Source organism: Molothrus ater, chromosome 25, assembly GCF_012460135.2.
Source record: "Molothrus ater isolate BHLD 08-10-18 breed brown headed cowbird chromosome 25, BPBGC_Mater_1.1, whole genome shotgun sequence".
NCBI classification, from domain to species: Eukaryota; Metazoa; Chordata; class Aves; order Passeriformes; family Icteridae; genus Molothrus; species Molothrus ater.
In genome coordinates, this window is record NC_050502.2 from 4,765,358 (window position 1) to 4,784,662 (window position 19,305).

The window sequence follows — 19,305 nt, forward strand, 5'->3', positions numbered from 1 at the left end:
AGGTGCCCTCAGCTGCCCCCAAGGGTGGAGAGAAACAGAAAATAAATCACAAAAATACAGAATAACCCCCCCCCCCAATAAAAAAAAAGAACAATTTGTGTTGGTAGGTTGACAGCCAGAATATCTCTATCTCAATATATACAGACACACAATTCTGCCACGTGTTTGGTCCTTGATCCTCCCCTCCCCGCGGTTTGAGGTAAAACTCGCAGAATTCCGGAAAATTCCAACCAAGAATGAAGCAGAGGGGTGGGAAGGGAGGAGGCAGCGAGGCAGGAGGGGACACTCAGTACCTGGGCTCAGGTGGGAGCCTGCAGAGGTGGCCAGGCTGGGTGGGGGTAAGAGAAGGAATTCAATTTACCCCTGAGTATCAAACCAGGCACGTTTCCCTTTGGAATCCTGGAATTCCCAGAGAGGGGGGAAAAGAGGCATCACCTGGAGCCACTGGGCTTTTCCAAACCTGTGCATTGTGTTTCAAGGAAAAAAAAAAAATCCTCTTTTATATTGATATATTTATTTTTATATATATAATATATAGGGAGTGCTCTTGGATGGGGCCAAGGAGCGTCGGGGATTCTTGGAGTGGAGGGGAAGGAGCCCCTGGGTTCGGGGGGGATTTTTGGCAAAATCCATGGGGATCTGCAGGCCTTGGGATGCTTTTTGGGGGGTGTTTGTACCTCTGGAAAAATTAAAAAAAAAAAAAAATAATCACACCCCGAGGAGGTGGAAAAAAAAAAAAAAAAGGGAGAGGAGGAAGGTGAAGGAAAAGGGTGAGGAAGGGGAAAAAAGGGGAGCAGCTACCGAACCCCCCAAAAATCAGTGAGGGGGATGAAGAGCTGGCAAAGAGGGGCAATAATTCCCCAAATCCCAAAAGCCTGGATGGGGGCAGAGGTTCCCTGTGGAGGGTGAGGGGTGGCCCAGCATCCCAAAGTCTGGAAGGTCCGGCCCTTCCTGCTCCATCCCGGGAATAAAGCAGCAAAAGGTGATAAAACCCCCATGGCAGCTGTAAACTTGTCCCAACAATGACTTAAATTAAAGAGTGAGGGAACAAAGGGGGAAAAAATGAAGAAAAATGGGGAAAAAAATTGAAAAAAAGAAAAAAAAAAAAGGAAAGGAAAGAGGGGAAGGTAGGAAGAAAAATGGAGGGGGAAAGGGGAAAAATAGGGAGAAAGAAAAAAAGAAGAAATAAAGAAGAAAAAAAGAAAAAAGAGAAAAGGAAATGGAAAAAGGAAAGATGGGGAAAGGGGAATAAAGAAAAATGAAGGCAAAAATAAAAAAGGAAAATAAGGGGAATAAAGAAAAAATAGAAAAGGAAGAGGACAAAGGGAGAATAAGGGGAATAAAGAAAAAGGAAGAAAAAAGGAGAAGAGGAAAAGGGGGGAACGGGAGAGAAAAAGAGAGAAAAAAATAAAAAAAAAAGAACAAACAAAAAAGAGAAAAAGAGGAAAAAATAAAGGAGATGGGGAGAATCCACGGTGCCTCGCAGCTCCTTGGGCAGGAGGGGAGGGGACTGGGATGGACTGGGATGGACTGGGATGGACTGGGATGGATTGGGGCGCGGGCAGCAAAAGGGGGGCTCTTTGGTGCAGAGCCCGGGAAGGGGCCGGGCACGGGGAACGGGCTGGGAATGGGCTGGGAATGCTCCGGGAATAAACCGGGAATATTCCAGGAAGGGCTGTCCCGGCGCCCCGGGGATGCTCCGGGAATAAACCGGGAGTGAGCCGGGAATGAGCCGGGAAGGAAGGGCTGTCCCGGCGCCCCGGGAATGAGCCAGGAATGCTCCGGGAATGAGCCGGGAATGAGCCAGGAATGCTCCGGGAATGAGCCGGGAATGGGCCGGGAATGAGCCAGGAATGCTCCGGGAATGAGCCGGGAATGCTCCGGGAATGAGCCGGGAATGGGCCGGGAATGAGCCGGGAATGGGCCGGGAATGAGCCACTAACGTTCCGGGAATGAGCCGGGAATGCTCCGGGAATGAGCCGGGAATGCTCCGGGAATGCTCCGGAATGAGCCGGGAATGGGCCGGGAATGCTCCGGGAATGAGCCAGGAATGCTCCAGGAATGAGCCGGGAATGGGCCGGGAATGGGCCAGGAATGCTCCGGGAATGAGCTGGGAATGCTCCGGGAATGAGCCGGGAATGGGCCGGGAATGGGCCGGGAATGAGCCGGGAATGCTCCGGGAATGAGCCGGGAATGCTCTGTGAATGCTCCGGGAATGAGCCGGGAATGCTCCGGGAATGAGCCGGGAATGGGCCGTGAACGCTCCGGGAAGGAAGGGCAGTCCCGGCGTCCCGGGAATGCTCCGGGAACGCTCCGGGAAGGCTCCGGGAAGGAACGAAGGAGGCGCTGTCCCGGCGCTCGCACGGCAGCCGCGGGCACGGGTGACACCTAGAGGGGCGCTGGAGGGGCGGCGGGGGGAGCAGGGAAACGCCGGGATCCGGGCACGGGAGAGACCCCGCGGCAGCCCCGAGAGCCCCGGGAACCGCCCCAGGGAGTGGGTGAGCCCCGGGACACGGGGGGACACGGGGGGACACACAGGGACACCCCAGTCCCTGCAGCCAGCTGGGCATGGAGGATGCGCCGGGCAAGGAAAAGGATGAGAGGGAAAGGAAAGGGATGAGGGGGAAAGGAAAAGGCTGAGGGGGAAAGGAAGAGGATGAGGGGAAACGGAAAAGGATGAGGGGAAAAGGATGAGGGAAAAAAGGAAAAGGATGAGGGGAAAAGAATAAGGGGAAAAAGGAAGAGGATGAGGGGAGTCCAAGCTCACCCCACAGCACCAGGAGCCCCTCGGGGGGGAGGTCCTGGTTTGAAAACCAAGTGAGTTTTTTTGGGATGCTGTGCACAGCATTTGGGTGCTGTTTGACCACAGCATCCCAAAACACCTCACTTGCCTTTCAGAGCAGGCCAGGAGGTCACAGAGGTGGCACACGGGAACAGGTGACACCTTCCCCTGACCCACGGCTCTGGGTGTGGCATTTCCAGCCCCAAACGCGGCAACCCCCCGGGAATGTCACATCCCAGGAAAACGGGGACAGACAGGGACAGAGGAGACCTCGGGGTCTCACTCTGGAGAGCCCAGAGCTGGCCTTGAAACCCAGAGCAGCTCCAGGTCCACCACAGCAGATCCCTCACGACCTCGCTGGGTGCCAGGACAGCCAGAGCCAGCCTGGCTGTGCCAGGGAAGGGGAGGATTCCAGGGAAGGGAGGATTCCCAGGGGAAGGAGAGGATTCCAGGGAAGGGGATGCTCCTGAGGGAAGGTGATGCTCCCCAAAGCCACCACAGGACACTGGGAATGCCACGCTGCCTCCCAGGAGGAGCCTGGCACTGGGTACCCACGTCACCACCCCAGAAAGAAAGAGCAGGGAGAAGAGGGGTGTTTGGTTGTGTTGTTCTCATTATTATTAATTTTTTTTTTGTGTGTGTGTGTTTTTTTTTTTTTTTGGCATGAATACCATCTGTTCACCTGAACTACGGACCTTCTGTCTCTAAGAAATCTTTTGGTATCTTCCCATCTGGACGCAAACAAAAGGATGAAGAAAAGAAAAGATGAAAAGCAGAATTTCCTCCCCCCACCACCAGCAGCAGCAGGATTTGGCCACCACAGGGATCCTCCAGGGCCAGCTTTGATGACCCCCAGGCCCCCTGCAGGTGCTCATTTGTGGGGATGTTGCCCCTTTGCTCCACCAAGCCCCTGGCCCAGCTTTGGGGGTGGAATGGGGGGCACAGGGAGCCTTTCCCTGAAGTGACATGGGAGCAGTGGCCATCCCTGCTGGCTGGGAGGTGGCACCTGTGGCTGATGTCCAGCAGGGAGGAGGGAGCTGTGGCCTTGCTGCCAGCACTGCTGGGGTGGTCAGCACTGCTGGGGATGGTCAGTGATGGTCAGCACTGCTGGGGATGGTCAGCACTGCTGGGGATGGTCAGTGATGGTCAGCACTGCTGGGGATGGTCAGCACTGCTGGGGATGGTCAGCACTGCTGGGGATGGTCAGCACTGCTGGGGCCAGCAGCCCCCCACCAGCTGGGGCTCAGGGAGGGTGGCCAGGCTGGCAGGCTGCTCTGCTTGCCAGGCAGAGGTGACAAGGGGACACCGTCCCAGCACCGCGCTGCTTCGTGTCCATCCCAGCTCCGAGCCAAACCCCACACCCTGCACAGGATTCAGCCCCGTTTCTGCTGTTTCTTCCCCCAAAGCTGGGTGGAGGCAGCACATGGGCAGGGTCCACGATCCCTCCGTAGTGCAAAACCCACTGGGGGACGCAGAGGTGACAGCAGGGCCCTGCCATGGCTCCCCAGGGCTCAGGGGACAGAGGTGCCTTCCCTGCAGGAAGGAAGGAGGGACCATTTTGGACAGGAACAACCAACCTACCATCCTTGTCCACCACTCACTAACCAAGGGAGGAGGGCAGGACAAGTCCAGCTCTTGGGGCTTTGCTTCCATGTCTTGGTGGGGCCGGTCCGTCCCCAGGCAGTGGCAGCGTGAGGGACACGCCAGCAGCAACAGGTCGGTGTCATTGTCATTGTCATTGTCATCGTCCCAAGGAAAACCCTTTTGCTTTGTGGAAGTGCCTTGAAAGAACCAGGATAACGCCAAGGTCACCTTGGGGAGGTGGGAGCGTGGCTTGGTCTCCGTCCAGGAGGGTGGGAAGGGTTTGCCCCTGGGTGGGGGAGGAGGAAGGAGTCCTTAGGACAAGTCCTCCACCGGCAGCTCCTCCTCCAGGTCCCTGTCGTCGGGGATCGTCACATTCTGGTTGGTGGTGGCCATCAGTGACACGGGTCTGCTGTCGTCCTCTGCCTCAGCCGGCTCCTCCTTCACGTGCACGGGGTGGCTGTGGGGAAGGAGAGCCTTCAGCCTCGGGGAGTGGCTCCCACCACCCAAAACTCCCCAAATTTTCTGGTCCAGAACCCTCCCTCACCCTGGGAGCAGGAGCCAAAACCCCCTTTGCTCTGAGAGCTGCCCTCAAGCAGCTCCTGGTGGCTGTGGGGAAGGAGAGCCTTCAGCCTCAGGGCATGGGTCCCACCACCCAAACTCCCTGAAATTCTTGGTCCAGAACCTCCCTCACCCTGGGAGCAGGAGCCAAAACCCTCCTAGCTCTGAGGACAGGAGCCAAAACCCCCCTCACACTGGAATAGGAGCCCACAAGCAGCTCCTGCTGGCTGTGGGGAGAGGGAACCTTCAGCCTCAGGGAGCTGATCCCATCACCCAAAACTCCCTGAATTATTTGGTCCAGAGCCCCCTCACCCTGGGGATGGGAGCCCAAACCCCCTTTGCTCTGAGAGCTGCCCACAAGCAGCTCCTGGTGGCTGTGGAGAGAGGGAGCCTTCAGCCTCGGGGAGCTGATCCCATCACCCAAGACTCCCAGAGGTTTTTCGTCCAGAACCCCCTCACTGGGGATGAGAGCCTACAAGCAGCTCCTGGTGACTGTGGGGAGCCTTCAGCCTCGGGCAGTGGGTCCCACCACCCCAAACTCCCCAAAATCCTTGGTCCAGAACCCGCCTCACCCTGGGAGCAGGAGCCAAAACCTCCCTTGCTCTGAGAGCTGCTTGTGGGTGGTGTGTGGCTGTGGGGAAGGAGAGCCTTCAGCCTCAGGGAGTGGGTCCCACCACCCAAAACTCCCTGAAATTCTTGGTCCAGAACCTCCTTACCTTGGGGACAGGAGCCCAAACCCCCTCGCCCTGGTGACGGGACCCCAAACCCCCTCGCCCTGGTGACGGGAGCTGCCAGTGCCCCACGTGCCAGCCTCCCTGAGCAGCCCTGTGCCCTGGCAGGGCCAGGCTGACCTGTACTGCTGTGGGGACAGGCGGGGGCTGTTGCTGCCGTTGCTGTTGACCTGCTCCACGGTGCTGCTGACGTCGTCGTGGCCCACGTGCAGCATGGCACTGGCCGAGCTGGTGTTGATCATGGTGGGGCTGTTGAGCAGGGGGAAGCTGCTCTCTGCCAGTGCAGCCTGTGACAGGGAGCGTGAAGGGATGTGGAATTTAGGTTGGAAGGGCCTTAAATCACATCTCATCCCACCTGCCCTGTGGTGGGCAGGGACACCTTTCACTATCCCAGGTTGTTCCAAGCCCTGTCCAGCCTGGCCTTGGAGACTCCCAGGGATGGAGTCTGTGCCAGGGCTTCCCCACCCTCACAGGGAATGATCTCTTCCATACATCAAACCTAAATTTCCCCCTCTTTCAACTTGAACCCATCCCCCTTGCCCCTCATTTCCTGACGAGATGCAAGACCCTGGTAGAGAACAGGACTGTGGAGGGTTCAGTGTCCCCATGTCCCTGTCAGTGCCAGGGCTGGGTCCTTACCTGGTAACTTGCATTAAGTGCTCCATAACCGAGTCCTGAAATCATATTTTTGACTAAGGTGGGACTCCTGCAGGAAGAGAGAGAACAGAGGGATGCAAGGCTGAGCATTCCCAGCCTGGGGACCGGGGTTGGTGGCAGCTCTGGGGCTGTGTCCCACGGGGAAGGAGCACCCACCCTGTCATCTTTGGTGGCCTTCTCTTTTGGTACTCGTGCTCGTCCACGGTCCACACGGCGCCCTTGACGTTCTCCACGCGCACGAAGCACTTGTGCAGGCTCAGGTTGTGGCGCACGGCGTTCTGCGGGCACACGGGCCTCAGTGCCACGGCCTTGCCATCCTCCCCCCTGCCCAGCCCCACACCTCCTGGGGGCGTCCTGCCCCCCAAAAAAGCCCCCTGGGTGCTCCCTGACCCCATTGGCACCGAGTGGTCAGGACCTCACTTGGAGCCGGATGCTGAGGAAGGTGGGGACAGGGTGGGACAAGGGACGGCAGCTCCACGGCAGCTCTGGTGATGCTCAGCAAAGCCAGCTCCTCTTTCCCTTCCTTTTTTCCCCCCCCCACCCACCCCTCCCCTGTCGTTTTGGTCCTTTCCCTCCCTTTCTTCTTTACATCGACCATCTTTACATTTCTAAATGTAAAATAAAGAGACACACACGTAGGCAGACAGCGCAGCCCCGAGAGATACCAGCTCCCTTTTCCCCTTCCAACTCCCTGCCATTTGCTACTGCCCCTATTTCATTACCAATTTTAATTTGCCTCTAATTAAATCCTGTGTATTTTTCCGACTCACTTGCTAATCCATGAGGGAGGCAGGAGGCTGGAGTGGAATCTCTCCGAGCTATAATTACAAAGGGCCTAATCACGCCGGGGCTCTGCCTTTGAATAAATTTCCTTGCATTAAGGTTCTCAGATTCTCTGCCTTGCAAATGAGAATGACCCCAATTTCAGGAAGTTGGCCTCGGAGGGGTTTTTTTTTCTCTCCTTTTTTTTTTTTATTTCGAGTCCTGATTCGTGATGAGAGACTAATTCGTTACGCTAAAACATTAACAGCAATTTAAAAGGTCGAACGGGGGCTGTATAAACAAAGGAGCCTGGCCAGCACAACAAGGCAAGAGGAGACACAAGGACTGAGCCCCCCCCGTGCCTTCGAGTGCCAGAGTGCCCAGAACTCAGCAAATGGCACCAGCATCTGGATTGGAATTTGAGGAGAAAAACAAAGCTGGGCTCTCCCCTTGTCATCCATTTGTCCATCCATCTATGGATCCATCCATGGATCCATCCATCCATCCATGGATCCATCCATCCTTCAATCCATCCATCTATCCCTCCATCCATCCATGGATCCATCCATCCATGGATCCCTCCATCCATCCATCCATGGATCCATCCATCCATCCCTCCATCCATCCATGGATCCATCCATGGATCCCTCCATCCATCCCTCAATCCATCCATGGATCCATCCATCTATCCCTCCATCCACCCATGGATCCATCCATGGATCCATCCATGGATCCATCCATCCATCCCTCAATCCATCCATCCCTCCATCCATCCATGGATCCCTCCATCCATCCACCCATGGATCCATCCATCCATGGATCCCTCCATCCATCCACCCATGGATCCATCCATCCATGGATCCCTCCATCCATCCATCCATGGATCCCTCCATCCATCCATCCATGGATCCATCCATCCATGGATCCCTCCATCCACCCGCCCAGCAGGGACAGGCTCCTGTGACCCCTTGGGGACCCTCTGCGAGCAGCTCCCAGGGTCCCGGGGAGGGAGCCCCAGGCCCAGCCAGGGCTGCCTGGTGGGATTTTGGGGGCACCCCTGGGTCACAGCAGGACTCTGACCCAGCTCCTCGGGGGACAGCTGGTGTGGCTGAAGCCAGGCCCTGTGTCCCAGCCTCGTGTCACTGTCACCCAGAGGGACATGCTCCATTTGGGCCGTGCCCTGGCACTGGGCTGTGGCACCCCTTGGCCCCACACTCTGCTCTGGCAGCACCCAGACAGGGACAGGGAGACATCCCAGGGACCTGGAGTTCCAAGAGGGACCCCAGGGAGCAGGACAAGCCCTTGTCCCCCACTCTGTCCTCACCCCAGGACTGTCCTGTCACTGTCCCTGAGAGCACACACAGGATATCCCTCCCTGCCAGGCAGGGTCCTGCCCACACTCCCTCCTTCCTTTTGCCCCAACAAAGCCCTGGCTGCAGCCAGGAGTGTGGCAAAATCAGAACTCCCCCTGCCCAGTGTCCCCTTTTTGCCCTGGTGACATCCCCTGCTCTGAGTCATGGTGAGGATGGGCTTGGGAAGGCTCAGCTGGGGATAAAATAAAATAAAATATAAAATAAAATAAAACAAAATAAAAAACATAAAATAAAATAAAATAAAATAAAATAAAATTAAATAAAATAAAATAAATAAAATAAATAAAATAACAAGATCAAGTAAAATAAAATAAAATAAATAACATAACATAAAGTAAAATAAATAAAATAAAATTTAAAAATAACATAAAATAAAATAAAAAAAAAATAAAAAAAAATAATAAACCCTGGCAGTGGGCAGGGTGTGATCCTGCACCCCTGGAGCCTGGCATGCCCCATCCCTGTGCTGCTGCCAGGTCACAGAGGAGGTCCCAGGCCAGCCCCTGTTTGGGGACAGAGGGGACATGTCCCCTGCCTCAGCCTGAGGTGGTTTTGTGTTTCCAGGCAGTGTTTGCTCAGAGCCAGGCCCAGCTGCTCTGTTTGCTTCTCATCTCTCTCCTCTAATGATGTTTGCTCTGCACCCTCCACCCACTCCCTGGGCCCTGCTGGGGTCTCCCTGTGGCTTCCCCACCTTGGTCCCCAGCACTCCTGTCCCATCCCAGGGGGGAGCTACAGGAAAGGAGGGAAAAACCCCAGAAAAGTGGTTTTCAAGGAGAGGAAATATGTTATTTTTTACTGTGTATCCCCCTCCAGAAGAAGCCTGGCCTTGGGCACTGCAAGTTGTGAAGGGAGTTATCCTTGTTATCCTTCCCCCCCTCAAGCTCTTTTTAATCCCTTTTTGGTGGCAGAACAGGAAAAAAATAAAAGAATAAAAAAAAAGGGAAGCAGAAAACTGAGGGATGCCCTTCTCCAAGTCTGCCCTTGCTAACACGGGGTATGTGGAAACTGCAAAAAAACCCCAAAATATTTATTCCTTTCAGCAACAAAAAGGCAGGAAAAAGGAAATTTCACCTCATTGCAGAGGGGGAAACTGAGGCTCTGGGGGCAGTGATGCCACAGAGGGCTCTGCCCCATTGCTGCCACCCTGTCCCCATTCCAGGGGTTTGCCAAAATGCCTGATATCCACCCAAAAGCTTCCCAGGGAAGCAAAGCCAGGATCTGCAGCAGCAACACACGGGGGCCCTGAGCTCCTGGAGAATGGATTCCTCCTCCTCAAGCCTCTCCAAAAGCTCCATCTCACTTGCACCTTGCTGATTTTAATTATTTTTATTTGAACTAGCAGGTTTCCCTCTGCCTCTTCACTCCTTGCTGCCCTGAGCAGGAGGAGAGCTGAAGCTGCCTCTCAGTAAATATGGGCAGCAGGAAACAACAAATAAATAAATCTTTCCTGGTCGAGGCAAGAAGTGAATCACAGAATCACAGAACTGCTCCTTCTACACCCCCCCTGCTCCTCTCAGATGGCTTTTCCCATTTTGATTTCTAAAAAAAACCAAGAGGGAACAGCCCCAGCACTCATGTGCTGCTCCAAAATTCACTCCAGCAGTGAATTCTCCCCAGAATTCAATCCAGTTTTGGGGAGAATTCACCCCCCCGAAATTCATTCTCGCCAGGCTGGCGACAAAACCTCCTCAGTGACAAAAACTTTTGTCTGTGAGAGGGGTGGGGGGGAGCTGATGGGTACAGGCAGCTGTTTGGGGGGTGGCAGAGGGGTTTCCCTGCTGATGGTCCCCCTGCCACCCCCTCTCATCCCTCCCTGCATTCCCAGCCACCAGCAGTGTCACCTGCCCCCAGGTTATCATTAACCTCATTTGCTATTTCCAGTCTCTCTCTCTCTCCTGCCTCTGCCCTTGTTCTCCACAGAAAATCCCTGGATTTTACCACACAGCCCTTTGCTGTATCCCACTGTAGGGATGATGCATCACCACAGCCCAGTGAGGCGTTTTGGGGGGGGGGGGGCAAAAAAAGTGGGATTTGGTCCTAAAATAATTTCTTACAGCATTTTAGAGCTGGGCAATGAATTGGTCCTTGAGCACAGGAGCATCTCCTGCAGCAGCCAGGCCTGGGTGGGATGGGGTGAGGCATGGGGGGAATGGGGTGAGGAAAGGGGGGAATGGGGTGAGCCCAGGGTGGGTTGAGGTGAAGTCTGGGTGGGTTGAGGTGAGCCCAAGATGGGATGGGGTGAGCCTGAGGGAAATGGGATGAGCCCAGAGAGGGTTGGAGTGAGCCTGGGAGAAATGGGGTGAGCCTGGGAGAAATGGGGTGAGCCCAGGCTGGGCCGGGGAGAGCCTGGGGTGGGTTGAAGTGAGCCCAGGGTGGGTTGAGGTGAGATCTAGGTGAGCTGGGGTGAGCCCAAGGTGGGATGGGGTGAGCCAGAGTAGGATGGAGTGAGCCTGGGCTGAGATGGGCTGAGCCCAGAGAGGGATGGGGTGAGCCTGGGGTTAATGGGGTGAGCCTGGGGTTAATGGGGTGAGCCTGGGGTTAATGGGGTGAGCCCAGGGTGCCAGGCAGAGCTGCTCTCACCTTCCAGGTGGCCGTGTTCCTCCGGAAGTAGGCGAACATCCGCGTGAACCAGTTATAGATTTCATTCAACGTTAGCTGCCTGTCGGGGGTCTCCAGGATGGCCTGGGCAGCCAGACAGGGGACAAGGCTGTCACTTGTGAGGTTTGACACCCATCCCAAGGGGTTCAGCAGGTGGGAAGGGGGGCTGAGGGAGGGTTTTGGGGTGCAGAGCTGGTCCCTGTGGCTCTCACCTGCCGGATGAGCGAGGCGTACGTGAAGGGCGGCCGGACGTCGGCGTTTTTGTAAAACTCGTGATTCTGCGCGAGCTCTGCAGGGACACAACAAACAGAGGGGACAGGGGCTGGAGTGCAGGGACCCTCTGAGCCCCTCAGGAGGGCACTGAGCCCCAGCCCAGAGCTCACCTGAAGAGATTGGGGTGCAGAACTTGTCCGAGTTCCTCCTGCGGATGGGCCCCACGTTGTGTAAAGTGGAAGAGCTGATGACGGAGGGGCCCTGCCGCAGGGGGGTGATGGGCGCCGTGGCCGAGGTGGGGGGATGAGGTAAACCGTCAGGAAACGTGTCAGAAGTGCTCTTGGAGAGGCTGGCACTGGAGACCAGGTTCAGCTGCACGGACAGGCAGGGAGGGAAGGGGTTGGGAAGGCTGGGAGAGCATCGGGAACGGCGGTGGTGGTGCCAAAGGAGGTGGGGAGGGGATGGCAGGGGAGGGGGCTTGGTGGGCTTGGAAAGGGTGGGATGGAGTCAGGGGGTGGGGATGGACCCAGAGGATGGGAATTAACCCATGGGATGGCGATGAACCTGTGGGATGGGAATTAACCCATGGGATGGCGATGAACCTGTGGGATGGGAATTAACCCATGGGGTGGTGATGAACCTGTGGGATGGGAATTAACCCATGGGATGAGGGTGAATCCATGGGATGGGAATTAACCCATGGGATGGGGGTGAATCCATGGGATGAGGGTGAATCCATGGGATGGTAATTAACCCATGGGATGTGGGTGAATTTGTGGGATGGAGATGAATTCGTGGGATGGGGGTGCAAGAGTGGGATGGGATGAACCTGTGGAATGGGGATGACTCCCTGGGATGGGAATTAACCCATGGGATGGGGATGAACCCATGGGAGAAACCCGTGGGATGGGGATGCACCCACTCCATGTCAGAGCTGGTGGAGCAGCTGCATTTGCCAGACGGTGGCCAGGGCACATCCATCCCCCAGAGCCCAGCCAGGTGACCGTGCACAGGGCGGGGAGGGGACAGCAGCCATCAGGGAGGGGACAAAGAGGGCAGGAAGGGACTCACGCTTACAGGCTGGCTGAAAGGCTTTGGCTCTGAAGGCCTCATGTGGAGATGGGCCATCATTGCTTGGAGACGCTCGCTCTCCTTGGCCAGCTGGGGGAGGCAGGAAGCAGGACAGGGATGGTCACACAGTGCCAAAGTCACCATGGAGGTGCCCACGGCCTGGAGGAGCTGCCACGAGCCCCCAAACCCGGTCTGGACAGGCAGCAACCCCCAGGGTGTCCCCCCAGGTGCCACCTCCTGCCTCGTTCCTGAGAACCCCAGTGGGGCTGTGGCCTGTGGGGGCTGCTGCACCCACCATGGAGGAGGGCACAGGGGCCACTCCAGCTCCGTGTGTGCATCGGGAAAGATCCACAGAGCCACTCCCAGAGCCCCCAGGCTGCCCCCCACCAGCAGGGCCACCCACAACAGCCCTGGGTGCTCTTGTCCCCGTGCCCGCTGTCACTGTCCTGTCCCCTCTGCCTCCCCAGCAGCTCCCTGTCCATCGGTCCATCCATCCCCCAGCGCTCCCACATCGCTGTAATTGCTCCCTGCCTGTTTACTCCCTGCACAGAGCAGAGGCTGAAATATTCACTGTGGCACCAGGAAGGATTTTGAGCCCGGCGCAGCCGATGGGATCTGACACCCCACTCCCCTCCCGTCACCTTCCCTTTCCACCGGGACCCCTCAAGCTCGGGGGAGTCCCCACGCTCCAGCCAAGCCCCCTGGCAGAGCTAGGCGAGGAAGGGGTTAAAAGCAGGAGTTTGCAGCAAGTTTGGAGCAGCTCGGTGCTTTCTCTGCCGCGGTGCTCATTAGAGCTGACAGCTCTCCCCTCGTGATGCAGCCGGCACAGCGGGAGCTCCGCGCTCCAAACTTTCTAATTGGTGGCTCCGTGGCAGGTTCCTCTCTGCACACACAGCTCTGCTCTCACCCTTCAGCTCTTTTTTTTTTTTTTTTTATTATTATTATTATTTTTTCCCTCCTCTCCTTTTCCTTTCCCTCCCCTCTTTAAGCCCCAGTAATTGCTTTCAAGCTTTGGTGAGGTGTGGGGAGCAGGATGGATGGCAGGGATGGCCTGAGAGGGTGCAGCCTCCACAGCCACCCAGGTCTGGCTGTGTCCCCCCGTCCCACAGACCCTGTCAGGACCCTAATTCTGGGTGGGGGGGTCCCAAGGGTGCTGCAGATCGTGTCCTGCTGTGTCGTGTCACCAGCGTGTCCCCTGTGGTGTCACACACACCACGCTGAGCCCCTGCCACCCCAAGCATTGTCCCATCATGGGGGTGACCCCCTGCCCCATCTCATTTTCCAACCCCCCCCATTTTCTCCCCCCTTTTTCCCCCCCCTCTTTTCTCCATTAACAGAATTATGCAGAGCACGCTGGGGGCTCAGAGAGGCTGGCAAAAGCACTATTTAAAGAACTGCCTGGCCAAAAATAGCACCCCAAAGTTGGGCTCCAAAGACCACGCTCAGCCACCAAAATAAGTGGCCTGGTTTTCAAGCAGCCCCGTGGCTCCCAGGGAGGTGGCACAGCCCATGTGGGGACAAACCCTCCCATTTTCCACATCTGTGGCATCTCCTTTTACCCACAGGGACATTTTGGGATGAGAGGGGAATGAGTTTGAGGGCTTGATTTCCACCTGGATGCAGGATTCCTATCTGGGAAATAATGTTTAAAACAAGCCCCCACTTGGGTGGTTACAGTCCCTAATCCTGTAACCTTCTCCTGAGGGGAGCACAGGGTGACAAAGAGGTGGCTTTTTGTCCCTGTTTCCACGGGGCTGGGGTGGGACACCCACCTGTATCTCCAGCTGCTGTACCACCTGCATCTGGACTCGACACTGGGCCGTGCTCCGGTCATCAAGTGCATGTTCTGTGTTGAGGTGTCTGTGAGGAGAACACGGAGGTTTGGTTAGGCCTGGGCATGCCCAACACTCAGCCCCTCTGCTGGGGCCACACCTGGGATCAGCCCTGACCTGCAAATTGCTCAGGGATGCTCCAGCACCGCTGCCCAAAGCGGGGTGGGCACGAGGGAAACTGAGGCACGGAGGTGACTGAGCAAACCAGGCTGTGGCACCACCCCAAAGCTGGGCTGGAGGACATTCAGCCCTACCCCAGGCAGCCCCAGGGCGTTCAGGAGCAGCCTCTGGCACAGGGAAAGCCCCGTGGAGGTTCCTGGAGCAGGCAGGAGGTGCCAGCAGGACCTGAGGAGCAGGTTCCCAGGACAAAGGCAGCACCTTCCACGCTCTGAGGAAAGCCCTGAGGGAAGAAGGTGCCATTTCCAGGCTGTTCCCCTCCATTTCCAGGCTGTTCCCCTTCCTGCCTCGTGTTTATGAGGTGCTTGCTTTAGGAAGCACCAGGACCTTTGGTCCCCGCTGCCCTCCCTCCTCCTCAGGGAGGGGAAGGGCTCCTGGTGACAGAGCCAGGGACATCCAGCAAAGCACCAGCCTGGGGACACAGCCAGCCCTGAGGATGTCACAAGGCCAGGCCATGTCCTTGCTGGGGTGGGCACGAACCTGGGGCGGCCTCACTGGAGGAGCAGCATGGTTTGGAGAGGGATTCTGGGGAAATGCCACCCTGGGAACAGCCCAAAAGGTGATGCTGGGGGGTCCCAGGGGCCGTGTGCCAGGTGCTCCCCAGGACTAAGGCTGAGACACCCCAGAGAAGGCGCCTCAGCCTCCCCAGGCTGGCTCTGGAGCAGGGCAGGAGTCTCACCCTGCTGCCTGTGAGAGCCTCCCAGCCCCAGCGTGCACAGACACGTCAGGGAGCCAGGCCCTGCTGCCAAACCCATCTGTGAGCAAAGCCCCCAGAGCCCCAGCCCTGCTCCTCTCCCTGCCTGGCACAGCCAGGGCACGGCTGCTTCTCCAGGGGAACAAAGCCAGGTGGGAATGAAGCCATTTCCCACTGACCCCCACCCCAACCCAGCACAGCTCTGAGGCCACGCGGCCCCTCCCAGCCCAGCACAGACCACCCCAGCTGCCCATAGAGGGGATGCCCAGGAGATGCCCAGGGGATGCCCAGGGGAGGCTCCAAGCTGCTGCCCAGACTCAAGGCAGGCTCCAGCTCCAGCTGGGCTTGGCCTTTGGGAGCTGCAAATTTTCTGTCTGTCTGTCCCACACCCCAACATGTACCCAGGTTGGCAAGGAGGGGACAGAAACCCTTCCCCAGTGCTGCTGAGGGGCTGCCCTCGTGCCCAGGGTGGCAAGGAGGGGACAGAAACCCTTCCCCAGTGCTGCTGAGGGGCTGCCCTCGTGCCCAGGGTGGCAAGGAGGGGACCCTGCCTGGCACAGCACAGCTCTGCCAGCCCCATCACCCAGCTCTGGGCATTCCCTGCCAGCTCCAGCTGCAGTTCCCAACCTGGAGCTTGCTCATCTGCCCCGTGCCACTCGGACATGCCCTGCCAGGCAGGAGGAGATGCCTTATCTGGGTTCACCCCATGACTCAGAGGCAGAGGAAGGAGGACACAGGAGGCTGAATCATCCTTCACTCATCCCCGGGCTGCCTTCACACCTCCTCATCCTCCCGGGAAAGGCCTCTAGTGGTTTGGCACAGTCCAAGGGATGTTCCCACCCAGAGCCAACCCTCAGAGGGTGGCAGAGGACAGAGGATGAGTTTGGAACACCCCAAAACCAAAACCTGCCCGCTGCAGAGCGCGGTGCTCGGCGAGCAGACAGCCGGGGAGGCGGGGGAAGGAGCCCCGTCAGCTCCTTCTGATGTCTTTGCTAAAAATCCTGGCTACAAAGAGATCTAATTGCAAATGAACTAATTAAGTAAACCTCTGACGATGCGTGAAAACAATTTGTTTGACCCTGACGCTAGCAGAGGGCTCTCAGACAGCAGAGTTAATCAGTCAGCGCCGGAGCCCACAAGCGGTGTCAGCGGTGCCATCTGCCATCTGCTGCCTCCCCCCCCGTGTCCCCAGCAGGGCTGCCAGCCCCCCTCGCCTGCTGCCCGGGCTCTGGCCTCCTCCAGATCATTCACTCATCCCATGGCTTGGCTTGGAAGTGCTCATAAAGCTCATCCCATTCCACCTTTGCCACGGGCAGGGTCACCTTCCACTCCAAGCCAGCCCGGCCTTGGACGTTTCCGAGGATGGGACAACACCAGCAGCAACTCCTGCTGGGTTTTCTCCTTCTCCATGTGGTCACCAGCTCAGGGTACACACTATGGGATGCCTGGTCTCCTGTTTTCTCCTCCATGAGGTCACCTAGCTCAGGGTACACACTATGGGATGCATGGATCCTGTTTTCTCCTTCTCCATGTGGTCACCTAGCTGAAGGTACACACTTTGGGATGCCTGGACCAACTCCAGGCATCTCCAAGATCTTCCAACTCCAAGATCTTCCCCTCCATCAGGTGCATTCTGTCCTTGATGGAATGCAGGGACAGAATCATCCTCTTTGAGATGCCTGGTGTCCTGTTTTCTCCTCCATGAGGTCACCTAGCTCAGGGTACACATTTTAGGATGCCTGGTCTCCTCTTGTCTCCTCCATGAGGTCACCTAGCTCAGGGTACACATTTTAGGATGCCTGGTCTCCTGTTTTCTCCTCCATGAGGTCACCTAGCTCAGGGTACACATTTTAGGATGCCTGGTCTCCTGTTTTCTCCTCCATGTGGTCACCTAGCTCAGGGTACACATTTTAGGATGCCTGGTCTCCTGTTTTCTCCTCCATGAGGTCACCTAGCTCAGGGAACACACTTTGGGATGCCTGGATCAACTCCCAAGATCTTCCCCTCCACCAGGTGCATTCTGTCCCAGCTGGGACAGAAAAACCTGCCCCAAAGAGGTGGCACTTACTTGACAAACTGCCCCAAGTCCTCACAGAGGGTTTCGCAGCCAGGCCACTTGCACTCTCCGTGGCCGTAGAGCGGGTGGGAGCCGGGGGTCTCTTCGTGGGAAGAGCTGCACAAGAGGGAAAGGGGCCTTCAGATGGGGCAGCTGGGATGCTCCAGCATTCCCAGGCAAGGGGACAACCCTGGGGCACCCACGGGACCCCCACAGTGACAGCCCCCTGTCCTCTGTGGGTGCAGCAAAACAGTGTCAGGCTTCTTTTATGGGGTGGGCAGAAACCCCCATCCCTCCCAGCCCTGTGGGTGATGGATCCCAGCCCCTTCCACCTCTCCAGGAAGAAAAACACAAAGTGCCAGGGCCCGACCCGGCTCTACCTGTCCCTTCTGGGCGTGTGCATGGTGCTCTGTCCATTGGGCAGAGGGTGGTGGGAAATGGGAGGCGAGACCTTGGCGGCCGAAAACGAGGTAGAGTTGGAGGTGTTGGTGGTGAGGTCAAGACCTTCCTGCTTAATGCTGTCATCCACGGGCTGGGTGGCCGTGACCTCCTTCCAGAGCTGCTGGAGGTCTGAGGGGCAAACAGCTGAGGCACAGGAGAGAGTGAGCAATGTCAGCAGGGACACGAGGCAGCAGCCAGGGCTTCCTCCCTGCTCCCTGACTCCCCAGATCTCACCCAGCACTGGGAGAGCATCACCTGGAGCTGGGCACAGCAAGGAGAGGCTGCAGAAACACAGAGCAAGGCACCTGCAGCACTCAGAGCTGTTCCCAGAAGGGAGGAGAGCCTGATTTCCCAAATCCTGGCACCCTCCTGCCAGAGGAAGAGGTGCCCCAAATCCTGACACTCCTCTGCTAGAGAAGAGTTGTCCCAAATCCTGGCACCCCCTTGCCAGGGTACCCCAAATGCTGACACTCCTCTGCTACAGAAGAGTTGTCCCAAATCCTGGCACTCCTCTGCTAGAGGAAGAAGTGCCCCAACCCTGCACCCCTCTGGAACCCAGACCCCAACCCTGCACGTCTCCAACTGCTGACACCATCACCCCCCAAACTTTGGGGGCATCACAAAACCCAACACCACAGCCCCTCCCCAGCCCCCCTCACCCAGATCTGGGCAAGCTCCAGCCCAGGACCCCCCCTCCCCAGGCCGTGGTGCTTACCTTGGGGCAGGGTCTGCAGGGGCACCGTGCCCTGCCCCGGCGGGAGGCTCACCAGGCCCTGGCGCTGCAGGTTTAACAGGTGCTGCTGCTGGAGCTGCTGCATCTGCAGGAGCTGCTGCTGGAAGGCCAGCTGCTTGTTCCCCAACGGCTGCTGAGACAAAAGGAGGGACAAATCCGAGCTTTATTCCCGGCCTGGCAGGGCAGGAGGGGGTTGGAGGTGGCGGCGAGGGGCGCTGGCAGCGAGGGGTGGCGGCGCTGGGGACGCCGCGCCCGGCGGTGCCTCCATCCTGCTGCGGGGCCTGCTCGGCTCAGAGGCTTTGATCTATCGGAAGAGGAGGGGAAGGAAAGGGAAAAGGGGAAGGGAAAAATAAAGCGCTGGAAAGAAAAGGGAGAGAGAGGAGCTGGGGGTTTGCTCGGAGGAACACGCAAAGCTCGGCTTGGGGGGGATCCCACGGGGGAGGCTCAGCTGTGGGGTTGGTGTAAAAAAAAGGGGGGGTCCCAGCAGGCAACAGGCACAGAACCCTCCTGTAAGGCAGAAATTTATCCCTGTTTGTCAAAAATGACTGTTAGGAGCCCTTTCTTGGTGAGGGGCTGGAACTGGTGCAGGGAAGGGGGTGCCCAGTGCCACTGCTGGTGTCCCCACCCCAGCCACAGCCACCCCCCAAGAAAGTGACTCTCCCTCACCCCCTGGAGCTGGCCAGGCTCTGACCAGCATCGCTGGCCCTAAACTAGTTAGGCAGGATGGGGCCCTGGGGAGGCGCCGAGAAATCCATGAGAATTAAGTGAAGGGGAGAGAATTCAATTAGGGCTGGGGACAGGCAGCTGCTAATCCGAGCTGGCCGGGAGAGGGGAGCTGCCCCGGGGCTGCCCGGCCTCATTAGTGGGGCAGGCGGCTCCGTGACCCCGTGAACCCCCCCAAACCCCCCTGCTTGGGCAGACGGTGCCGGCAGGGAGCCAGGCTGGGCACATCCCCCCCTCGCTGCACTCTGCAGCCCCCCAAAGGGGAATTTCCATGTTCGTGCTCTGACTGAGCAGCACGAGAGCTCTGCAGGCAGGATGGC

General features: G+C 57.5%; 1 protein-coding gene across 1 annotated transcript in view; it reads right to left on the reverse strand.

The window, feature by feature from the left end:
- Positions 1–3,330: 3,330 nt before the first annotated feature.
- Positions 3,331–19,305, reverse strand: part of FOXP4 (forkhead box P4) — a 58,344-nt gene continuing 42,369 nt past the window's right edge. The window contains exons 6-17 of the mRNA XM_036398372.2: positions 18,245–18,392; positions 17,469–17,673; positions 17,101–17,205; positions 14,102–14,189; positions 12,330–12,419; positions 11,429–11,630; positions 11,258–11,334; positions 11,028–11,129; positions 6,469–6,590; positions 6,295–6,361; positions 5,776–5,942; positions 3,331–4,823 (exon numbers count right to left, since the gene is read on the reverse strand). Of these exons, the coding sequence (XP_036254265.1) occupies positions 4,679–4,823; positions 5,776–5,942; positions 6,295–6,361; positions 6,469–6,590; positions 11,028–11,129; positions 11,258–11,334; positions 11,429–11,630; positions 12,330–12,419; positions 14,102–14,189; positions 17,101–17,205; positions 17,469–17,673; positions 18,245–18,392 (1,518 nt within the window). The 3' untranslated portion in view covers positions 3,331–4,678. The remainder of the gene's footprint in view (positions 4,824–5,775; positions 5,943–6,294; positions 6,362–6,468; positions 6,591–11,027; positions 11,130–11,257; positions 11,335–11,428; positions 11,631–12,329; positions 12,420–14,101; positions 14,190–17,100; positions 17,206–17,468; positions 17,674–18,244; positions 18,393–19,305) is intronic.